This window comes from Anopheles darlingi, chromosome 3, assembly GCF_943734745.1.
Source record: "Anopheles darlingi chromosome 3, idAnoDarlMG_H_01, whole genome shotgun sequence".
Lineage (NCBI taxonomy): Eukaryota > Metazoa > Arthropoda > Insecta > Diptera > Culicidae > Anopheles > Anopheles darlingi.
In genome coordinates this window covers 65,700,052-65,710,967 of record NC_064875.1, presented here as the reverse complement: position 1 = coordinate 65,710,967, position 10,916 = coordinate 65,700,052, and the positions used below count along the sequence as shown (strand labels likewise).

The following is a 10,916-nucleotide window of genomic DNA, read 5'->3' as shown; positions in this document are numbered from 1 at the left end:
GACGGGAACATTGTCTTCTAGCCCGATCTGCGCGGTCCGATCTCTCGGCTTTGACGTTTCTCGATCTTTGACTCGAAGACCTGGGAACCTATTTTTAATGTGCGACCGCCGACCGCCGATCACGCTTCGGTCTCGCGAACCTCGTTCGCAGGGTTTGTACCGTTGAGATGGCACGAGCTTCACATTCCTGGTGCGGTGGCGCGCTACATAAACATGTTTTAGGGCCCAGGAGGAGGGGTGCACCGAGCCAGGCAGAGGGTTGATCGGTTGCTCGTTCACGTTCGTTCCGTTTCGTCGTTTTCTCTCCGCTGATTTTGGATGGGCTACCAGGCGTCTCCATCGCGCGTGGCTTGTTCTTACCACGTGGCACTGCTTATGGCATCATTTGTAATGCTAGTTGCCTTGAATTGTGACTCATCATCCAGAGCAAATAACAGTTAGCATCTAAAGCATCTAATGACCCCTAGGAGAAAGCGAATTAGTTTCAAAACAGAGCTCATTCAGACGAATTACACACCCATAAGGCAACACTCATAATAGATCCCGCAAACGAGAGCTAATCGCATTACGGCTCATAAAACTCGATCGAGCGCACCATTCCAATGATCCGCTCGACTCCCAGACCAGACCAGACCAGACCATACCGTCTACTCCATTCACGCTCTGTCCGAACGCATGAACGAAGCGAAGGTTTTCGGGTGCGGCATATGTTTGTGTTACTGTTCAACGTTCTCCTGTCTCGCTCTCCTTCTCCTCTCTTTTGCACGATCAACTAGTGCCAGCAGTGTGGGCAGCGGCTGTTTACACAACCGCGCTTCGCGGTCCTGAAGCCGGTCAAGGTTTCGGGCCCATTAGACCAAAAGCATTCGATACCGCAGCAGCTTCGTTGAGACAGCACGAAGAAGCATGAACTCGCCCACAGCAGCCCTCCAGCTCATTTCTCATATCTCGCTGGCGTTCTGTTGGGGGAAAGCAAGTTTTCTCCGATGTGTGTGTGTGCGAGTCTGCGGCTGTGCAAACATGCTTCGTTGTTTGGTGGTTCAGTGCCCGATCCCGATGGAAGCAGATTATTTTCATAATCGCGTCGGTTCACACAGCCAACAACAGGGAACGGATGGTGTGTCATTTCACTCCGGAAGCTTATCTGGCACAATATTTTGCCAGCAGCTGGCCTGAGCTAATGGAACCGAAACGGAGGGGGGGAGGGGGGGTGGAACGCACCCCATAAGCGAATTATCACGAGCTCGATGAAATCCGTTCTCCTACCGGTCGTTCTTCGGTTTGCGCCGGTCAATCAAGATGCGCTAATGAGCTGAATCATAATTTATTGGCACAAGCAGCCTAAAATGGCGACCGATTCGATTGGTGTGTTTGAGAAGATGCAGACACACATACGGTATGCATCCGATCGTGTGTCGATCAGTCGATCGACAAAACATCATTTTTTACCGCAACACCATCAAAAGAGTAATGCCTCGACGTGCTTCGCTTCCGCCTTATTTCTCATTGCCGTATTTCTCGGGTATGCTTAGTTTCGGCCACCCTACTGCAGATGTGTACCGGAGAAAAATCGGCACGGGCCTAGGTCTGGTCTTGGAGATACAGTTTGCAATCAGTATGCCAAGCAAGGTGTTCACAGGATCTACAAATAAAATAATAATTAAGGATATTCTGTGGAGCGCAGCGAGCGAGCGAGCGAATTGACGGGGTCGCGCACACCGCGCACTTTCTGGTTCTGGTTTGCTCGAAACCCCAAGACCGGTCAATCTGCACCTCACACTCAAACACACACAGGGACACACATATACGCGGGGTCGCAGAGGGTTATTTTTGAACACTTTGTTCAACTCGATCCACTCGCAGCCGCTCCGCGTCACGTCACATCCACCGAGCAGCAGCGACGACCGTCCAATAATGCAAAAAGGGCCCCCCGGTCATCAGACATTGGTTGATGAAGCACTGCAGCACACGAGGATGACGGAGCTCTGATCGCACGCATAGTTAAAAGCAATCATAGTTGGCCTGTGTTGTCGGTCGCTAATCGAACGTTTACCCACACAAGTAGGCACTGCGAGAGCCATTTGAAGCGAAAGAAATCAACCAATTCTTAACACATCCTTTCATGATCTGCCGCTCGATTTGTGGAATTGCTGCATCGATGCAAACACCATCATTGATTGGTCGTTTGGCGCTGGTGATCGCACTTGATTTTCACAATCCACCACACTCACACAAACACACACACACACACACACACTTTGGCACACGCCGTGCTTCCTCTTGTTCCGCCTCTTTTAGTGACAAAAATCTCACCCACTCTCCTCGTTCGCAACCACCAGCACCACCGTCGTCTTGGACGGATTTTTGAGTTGTTTGTACCTTCTTCTTCACCTGCTACTTATTCGTCTTCTTATTTTTCTGGTTCTTCTTCTTTATCTTCTCGTGTTACTGCCGCAAACACTGCCGATTTCGGCGGCTTTTCTTTTCACGATATTTTTAAAAATAATTTAGCTGCTCTGTCTGCCGCGCACGCCGCTTTCGGTCGCCCCGACGAGAAGCACCTTCAAAGGGGGTTTTCGGTTGCGCAATGGGTTACTGCGATTAGCCGCGACTCAACCGTGCTTCCCGTGTACCGTGTCTGTTTGCATATGTGTGTGCGTAAGGGTATATGTGTGAGTGTGTGTGTGTGTGTGTGTGTTAGGAGAGCTAGCGCTTTTCCGGTAGAGCATTTTCACCGGGAGGGCGCATATGCGGTTCGGTTATCCTGTCCTGTCGTGGCAATTACCGAGGTTCCGTTTAGAACCAGAACGGATTTTTCATTGTACCCTGTAACAGCAGGACACCACACCTTCACTCCACACACGATTACGAGTTCACGAGAAGCGAGATCATCGTTTCTCACGCAGCACGCAGTCTGCTGAGGCTGGTTACTATTTCAAGTGAAGTGCATTAAGCAGCGCGAATAGAAGCGGAGCGGAGATAACGAGGCGCATTCGCCGAAGAGGAAGAGGAACGGCGCACGCAAACGGCAAACGAACCGGGTCAACTATTTTTAGCACCCCGTTTTTGCACACATTTCCTTCTGCTACTGAGCTGCTGCTGCTGCTGTTGCTTCTGAGGAACAGTTGAGGAGGCCACTCGGAACTCTTGAACCACCGCGAGAAGGAAGAGCAACTCACTACTTTTGGCCGAGCTAGCACTGGGTGGATGGGCGGGGAGGACAGACGTTTGGCTCGCGAGCAGCACCCGAGCAGCACAGAAATATCACATCACCAGTGGCTCGCATATCAATCGATTGTGGGTAAGGGCGAGGGGAGGATGGGAGACAGTAGGATCCGGGGTTTTAGAGGAAGGATATCTGGGACCACCAGAGCGTGGGGAGTTGTGGAAGGGGTGAGGGAGGAGAGGGTGGAACACTTACACCAGTACACTGCAACGTAATCCTTATCCTCTAGTAATCGCTCCAGCTGTTTGGCAGACACCTCCTCGATCGTGGCCTCGGAGCCCGAGCTGGAGGCGGGGGCCGCTGGTGGGGCGGCCGCCTTCTTCGCGCACTCTACATCGCTCACCAGCCAACAGCTCGCGAGCAGCAGAAAGCACAGCGGTGCAACCAGGCTTCTGATTCGCGGCAGAACCATCTCGTGCTACTGGGGGGAATGAGGAAACCGATTCGCGGACTTGCTGTTTCCAAGATCCGCTCCGTTCAGAGGTCCGCTCGTAACTGCGGTGCGCGCGCCCGGCCGTCCGAGCAAGCTTTTCGCGCCCGGGTCTCCGGCCGTCGGTTTTTTAGTCTCGGAATTCGATTCGGATTCGGGATCTTCATTTTTTGTTTTCCATTTTGCTCGTCGTTGTTGCTGTGGTAGGGTTGCTATGATTCTTGGTGGCGGCGATTCTGTTAAAAATAATCTCCCTTTTGCCGATCCGAGCACGATCGGAGCGCGGTTCGAGTGTCTGTCTGGTCCCGACTACTATCTCTTCGGCTAGGGAAGATCTTCCCCCATGCTCACGGTTTCTCTGGCAATCTCACTTGTGATCCTTGCTTCGACTTCGGCTATGGTCTGTGCAGGAACGCAATTCCGCATGCGCGCATTACTGGGGGCCAGTGAAGAGAAGAAGAGAGAGAGAGAGAGTATGTTTATAAAATGCAGGACGGTTCTGTGTGGGCATTTCATATTTGACCGCGCTAATCCAATCAATTCCTAACGTTTCATTAATGCACTAATGGATTCGAGACGGATAACCGAAACGAGAAATGAGTAAATTCAAGTCGAACCATAAACAAAACCTGTTTCGTAAGAATACTTATGCTGAGGCCTGATGGTGGCTATTACACATTTATTTTACAGTTTCTGTTCTATACGGCTATCAAACAACGAAAGATTAAGAACGTCAATTTGATCTAAGCACAGGAAGGCACCTGAATGACTGTTTGTACAAGATACCCATTCCTAAGCTCGTCGGGTGCTCAGTGCTTTGGAAGATAACGTGTACCTTACTGAAGAATCCATTTGAAATCATTGAAGGTTAAAGAAAGTTTGATGTCATAAATCATGGTGCCACAGATAATCCAGCAAGTTTAGCCCCATCCACGTGCTCGTGTCTACATTTAATAAACCACATTTTATGATCTGTCTTTCGAAATGGTAATTTGTAGACGTTACCATCGCCTAACTTACTTCTTTGGCGGAATTCGTGCATGAGCTAATATATATGTACACAAAATTCTTATCAATCCCTTGTTATCAAATGCGTGCAATGAAAATTACTTGTAACTGCCAGTCCTTTACTGGCATTCTTTACAGAAATATGCTCATCTGAAGCTGCGACGAGTTTGATTTGCTTTTAATCGATTGTAAGCAACAAATTTGACCGTTGAACGGTCGAATTGAGAAACACAACGGACCGACCGTCGTGAGAGAGAGCGAAAGGTGCGGGCTATCCCGCTCCCAGCGCAGACGACGACGACAGTCCCGAGAAGACACGGATTTCGCGCTAGTCGCTCTCATTAGTCGTTAGTTAGTCGCGATTCTTCGAAGGTGACTGGTGGGTATTTTTTGTTGAGTGCGTGTGGTGCGACGTTTTGCCTGCATTGTCCTACCTCTCGGGCTGATTATCATCGAACAGGCAACAAAAGGATTCAGTTTCTTCGTGCGACTGCAGCTGCATGAAGACAGCAACGAGGAATCGAGTGGTGCGGCTAGTACGGAGGTTACCATCAGCCTTTGCTCTGCGAAATCATCATCGCACTGCGGTAGCGGCGACTCTCCTCCTCAATTATCGCTGTTCCGATCACTGAAGGTAAGAAATCACGCCACAATCAGTATCAATTAGCGTAAATGACGCGGTGTCATCCATCGCTCTGCTCTGGTGGAGGGCGGGCTGATAAAATGGGATGAAATAGGAGAAAAGTGCAGCTCAAGCGACCCCCCAAAAGTGCGTGATAGGATTTGAAGGACGGTGAATGCGGATATTAAAGTGGTGCATAATTAGTGTTTTTGTTGCATAAAACTGCTGCCAAAAGAAGCGTACAATGTGCATGTAGAAGTCTAGAAAAATTGGAGAAAAAAGAAAGTATACTTTCCGTACTTGCGGACATAATCAAGCCTCCTTCCCCCTCCCCCATTTTCTTTTGTGGCTGCAGCATGTTTGTTGATCTCGCGAAGGTCAAGCGCGAGAGGAGAGAGTGCTGCTCTCTCACTCGCACGCGCGATTTTGGTGAAACGTCAAAATCATATGTTTTTGAAAGAGCGACCCGAAACAACAGTGGCTCCTGCAAAGGTGGAAAATAATTTTCGATTTCAGTGTGCGTTGTTTGCTTACAAACAAGCGTTTTTCGCTTTTAAATCAGGTTCTATTCTCAATAGTTTTTTGTTATCTTTCAATTGCGTCAGAACTTCAGCAGTTATCGTATCTTTTACCGATTTCTTCATCAGTTTTCGATAATCTTGCCAGGAACTATCCATGAGTCCGACACTGTTGTTTACATCACCGCGGTGTTAGGAGACGAAAGTTGCATTTTTTCCGTTCAAACGTGCTACATTCTTCGGTATCGGGACTAAAAATAGAGAATCTTGCTGTGGTTCCTGTGGGCTAAAAATAGTGAAGAACGGCAAAGGTGTTTTCGGACCAGCGGCGCACGCTGTTTGACTACAAATTAGTAGTCACCTTGCGGTTGCCATGGTTTCCTGCGCCGTTTACTTCCCGGGGGCGGTCTTTGCGTGCTGATGAAGTACGCAATAGCGAAGCGACAAATTCTGTGTAAAAGGTAGCCTACAAACCCACAGGAGAAGCAGTTTGTTGGCATAACTCTGTGCTGTGTATCTACTCGGGCTTGTTGCAATATTTTTATCAGTCCGTACGGCGTTATCTTGAAGCTACCGAGTTGGGGCCTTGTTTGAAAGTGCCGCTGGTGTTTCATTCTTGTCAATAACTTTCTTTCGTTCACAGAACTGTGCTGAGCGTGTGCTGCGACTATGCGCCTTGATGCGTTGGTAGCCTGGTATCAGAAGAAGATCGGCACGTACGACAAGCAGCAATGGGAGAAGACGATCGAGCAGAAGATCCTGGCCGGCCTCAGCCATCTGCCGCTGAAAAACACAAAGCTCAAAACCGAACTCATCGATGTCGATCTGGTGCGGGGTTCCACCTTCCCGAAGGCTAAATCGAAGCTGTCCATCCTGAAGGTGCTCTATTTGGCGGCACTGCGCTGCTTCCTGCTGCCAGTCTATGCCCGCTGGTGGGTTCAGCAGACTTCGCCCGGTGTCTTTCTGCTGCTGCTTCTGCTTTACCTGCTGCAGATGCTTAACCTTGGCATCTACAGCTACCGGTCGCGATCCGTCGGTGGGAGCCAGGAGTCGGAGCAGGTCGAACATATCGTAACGATGGCGGACTTTTTGATTCCTCTAGCGCTGAGCTTGCTACTAAGTGTGATTCACTCGCAGATAGTGGCCACAGCATCAAACAACAACAATAACAGCAGCAGCAGCGAAAACGGATCGTCCGTGTTCTCATGTAGCGCGCTTTCTCGAAAGTGCCATTCGCATGTTTCAGCACCGGCGACACAAACTGGAACCGGGTCGCCTATCTCGTCACTTGGCTTAAACGCTACGGCTAAGCGTCAGCGCGAGCAGCGAGTGCGACGCAAGCGGCGTGTACGAGCGCATTCCGAAACTGCACAATCGTCCGCCAGCAAAACGCCTTCGGAGGAACGTAGCGCGAGAAAAGCGTTCGCCAGTGTCGGTGGGTCCAAGTCGGCCACCAGTTCACCTGCTCGGACTGCCCCGAAGAAAGGAGCCTGCAGTACCAGCAGCAGCACTAGCAGTGAAGCAGCGGAAAAGAAGCAGTTGGTAGCCGCCTCAAGTCGATCGAAGTCGGCTTTGCTTGAGTCACCATCACAACCAGCACGACCGAATCGCAATGAAGAGCCTACCTCTACAGCCAGTATAAGCCCTTCACCGAAGAGTATTGCAGCATTAAATGAGAACGACGAGGGCAAAATTGTTCCTTCCCTGCACGTGACTGAATCCTCCGACCCAGTTGCGGCTAGTGGCCATGCAACACCAAGCAACACGGCTGTTCCGTCTAGGCCTTCAACGGATCAAGTGGCGGAGGAAATGCTCCTTCTTCCGGTTGGGTTACGTCGTCGCAACGTAAACTGGGATCCGACAGTACCGGAGCGTGTGCATGCGGGACCGTCATCGATGGAACCGGTCGTGGATGATGATGGTTTTGAGAGTTTAAATGGTAAAAGTTCGGGTGGAGAGGAGAGCACTGGTCATGCATTCGGCAAGGAGAAACCTTTCTTTCAGCGAAAGTTCCCTTTCACCAGCGATTGGATCCATGGCAACGGTGTGGTGATCGACCCAAAAGATCATCAGCAACTGTCCGACTCGGATACGGATACGTTAAAGAACAGCAACACTGGTCATAGTTCACCGATTGCAGGACACACGAGATCTTCAGCCGATCGTGCCATGGACCAACAGATGCATCGATCGATCGACCAGCTACATCACATTCAAGCTCCACCGACAGAGGGGCTAGCTCAGGATGCAGGATCATCGCTTGTTGTGTCTGGTTGCTATACCAACGAGAGGCAGCGCCTATCGGAATCAGCGAACCGTCGACCGAAGGACTCAAGTAAGCATTCGTTGACAGTGTCCCCGATGGGAGACGTTTGTATGTCATCGGTGTCATCACGTGACGAGAAGCTTGTAACGAGCGGTAGCGATACGGATGAGGAGAACGAGTACGATTTACATTCACCGTCGCCACCGCACATGCACTCACCAGCGCTCCGCCATCATCTACGCCAGCAGCAACAACATCAGCAACACCAGCAGCAGCATCAGCAGCAGCCACAATCCACATCGCAAACGCATCATCTGCTTCATCTTCACCAGCGTCATACACCCATGCCGTTACACTCTCATACCGGTTCCACTGGACACCACACTGTTCATGCCCATCAGCATGCCCACTTTCACCAACAGCCGCCGACAGTGCTGAGCGAAGGTATGCATCGCGAAACTCACGGTGACAAGAGCGCGATCACCTTGCAAATCCAAGCTTGAAACTAGTTTATCATTTACTGTACGATGCTTTAGTTCACATTGTATGCTCTGTGCTAGGCATTTCATCGTGGTAGTATTGGCTTAAGCAATCTTTTTTCATTTTTGTAGGCGACGAATGTAGTCTTAGCTCGGAGTTGGACCATTCCGACACTCAGAACGAACACTCGGATGACGACTATGAGCTCGAAGATGCACCAACTATCATCCTCAATCCTTCGTGTGGTTCTACGGATCGGGTTAGCTGCACCATCTGGGACGCTCGGGAAGCGAAGAAAGCGGAAATGTCTGTGCTGGACATATCGTCTGCTATCATTGAGCGCGTAGAGGGTATGCCCGAGTCGTGTGATTACGTGTATATCGGTGCCGTGTTGAGCGTGGTCCTATCGCTCGTTCCTGCCTTCTGCCGTTTGTGTGAGGCGACAGTCGACTCCACGAATTCTACCGAGGTCAACTTCCTGCACATGCCGGTTATTCTGCTGGAGAAAGCATCCTTTTCGCTGTTGGCTATCCTGCGGTTCGCATTCGGTAACACCGCCTGGGAGCGGTTCGTCCTACTGCTGAGCTTCTCGCTGCGCCTGATTCTAACCTTTCTGGTGTTCTTTCTGCTGGCCGTTGCCGAGCGCACGTTCAAGCAACGGTTTCTGTACGCGAAACTGTTCTCTCATCTGACTTCGTCACGCCGAGCACAAAAGTCAGCCATCCCACACTTTCGGTTGAACAAAGTGCGTAACATCAAGACGTGGCTGTGCGTACGCTCCTATCTGAAGCGCCGTGGGCCGCAAAACTCGGTCGATGTGATCGTCTCAGCGGTGTTTGTTATCACGCTGTTACTGCTGGCGTTTCTTAGCGTTGAATGGCTGAAGGACTCGGTCCATCTACACTCTCAGTTCAATCTGGAGGCACTGGCGTGGTCCTGTGCGTTTGGTACGTTTTTGCTGCGCTTCATGACACTCGGTACGAAGATCAACAAAAAGTATAAAAGCGTATCGGTACTCATCACGGAGCAAATCAATCTCTACGTTCAGGTAGGTATTGATGGTAAGCTCTGGAGCTCCTCACGGTCCTTTTAAAAAATGATTTCTCTCCCTATTTCCCCTTTCCGTAGATTGAACAGAAACCCAACAAAAAGGAGGAACTGATGATATCCAATAATGTACTCAAGCTTGCAGCAGATCTCCTTAAGGTGATAACCTACCCAAAGTACTCTGCAGTCTGAATGTGCGACTAATTCTGTTTCCGAATTTGCTTTTTTCCACAGGAGCTAGAATCTCCGTTCAAAATATCAGGTCTCAGCGCGAACCCGTATCTCTACACCACCGTCAAGGTGGTGATCCTGTCGGCGCTTTCCGGTGTGCTCAGCGAAATGCTAGGTTTCAAGTTGAAGCTACACAAAATTAAGATAAAGTAGGCACAACAGTAGTAGGCTGATTCACCATGATGCCACTTGTTCGTGTGTGATCTTATTGTATTTCCTAACCTCAAAAGCGTCGTCTCACCACCGCTGCTGAGATGTACTGATGATCTGTTCGCTGTTTAGAGAACCCGTTTGCCTAATCTAGCGTATACTAGCGTAACACTCATGACCTGATGGAGCACCTGTCGATCCTCAATGTTGGCGTCGAATAATCGACACCCCTATACTTCCCTTCTCCTGAGCCTCCTCCTCCTACTCCTCCTTCTCTTTGTGAGATGCAAATGATAATGGCTGAGTAGTTGCAAACTGCTGCTGGTAAAACAATTATACAGGGTATAGGCGAGACATTCACTAGACACCTGCGATCCGTTGATCGACGCGTTTGTGTATAGCTGAGCGTTGCGTCGTAGTTGCCAGGCCGTACACAGTACGGACAGGGTAGCGAACAAGCCGTTAGAACTGACACATAATAGTAGTTTATTTTTCTATAGACACTTGCATGTTAGCCTTAGAGAGATTTTATCATTGCTCCCCGAACACTAGCATTGTGGTCGTTGCGAAGTTTGGACTATTACTTGTGCACACCATTTTAGAAATGGGAAGATCATGGTGGTTGATGGTTGTTACGTCGTACAATGTTGTGCATTTATGTAGCCTGGCAGAAAGGGGTAGCACTGTTAGGAATGGTTCGAAAACCAATGGCTGACCAATTGGCCAATCTCATCTTGCCTGCATCGGGCGCTGACTGGCTGCCGAATGAATCTGTGTTTTGAAACTTTAGCTGATGATAATTAGGAGAGAGGATAGAGAATATTTAGTAGCAATACCAGGGTTAAATCTATTTAAAGCTATAGAAATAAAAGTTAATACATCTTTAGAAAGCAAAGCCATTAGTTGTTTAACGCCAAAGGCTCTACACGTGCCGTTTT

General features: G+C 49.6%; 2 protein-coding genes across 9 annotated transcripts in view; one reads left to right on the top strand and one right to left on the bottom strand.

Moving 5' to 3' along the window:
* The window catches only part of LOC125955256 (uncharacterized), a 29,825-nt gene extending 26,058 nt beyond the window's left edge, over window positions 1–3,767 (bottom strand). For 3 of the 6 annotated variants that reach the window (XM_049686306.1, XM_049686308.1, XM_049686311.1), the window contains exon 1: window positions 3,422–3,767. In XM_049686306.1, coding sequence (XP_049542263.1) covers window positions 3,422–3,638 — 217 coding nt within the window. In that variant the 5' untranslated portion in view covers window positions 3,639–3,767. The remainder of the gene's footprint in view (window positions 1–3,421) is intronic. The other 3 variants (XM_049686309.1, XM_049686310.1, XM_049686312.1) reach the window with 1 other exon arrangement.
* A 1,361-nt stretch (window positions 3,768–5,128) lies between these two features.
* On the top strand, window positions 5,129–10,873 carry LOC125955269 (protein phtf). 3 transcript variants are annotated; one of them, XM_049686344.1, is made up of 5 exons: window positions 5,129–5,298; window positions 6,448–8,139; window positions 8,682–9,598; window positions 9,679–9,756; window positions 9,832–10,873. In XM_049686344.1, exons 2-5 carry the CDS (start codon window positions 6,474–6,476, stop codon window positions 9,979–9,981), a joined length of 2,811 nt encoding a protein of 936 aa, XP_049542301.1. In that variant the 5' UTR covers window positions 5,129–5,298; window positions 6,448–6,473; the 3' UTR covers window positions 9,982–10,873. The 3 variants fall into 3 exon arrangements, with proteins under 3 accessions (XP_049542301.1, XP_049542299.1, XP_049542300.1); XM_049686342.1 differs by having other exon boundaries at window positions 6,448–8,514; XM_049686343.1 differs by lacking the exon at window positions 5,129–5,298 and adding an exon at window positions 6,012–6,265 and having other exon boundaries at window positions 6,448–8,514.
* Window positions 10,874–10,916: the final 43 nt, after the last annotated feature.

Coding starts and splice junctions, on each gene's coding strand:
- LOC125955269 (XM_049686342.1), top strand. CDS start 6,474: ATGCGCCTTGATGCGTTGGTAGCCTGGTATCAGAAGAAGATCGGCACG. Junction 8,515..8,681: donor GCCGACAGTGCTGAGCGAAG/GTATGCATCGCG, acceptor TCATTTTTGTAG/GCGACGAATGTAGTCTTAGC. Junction 9,757..9,831: donor TTGCAGCAGATCTCCTTAAG/GTGATAACCTAC, acceptor TTTTTTCCACAG/GAGCTAGAATCTCCGTTCAA.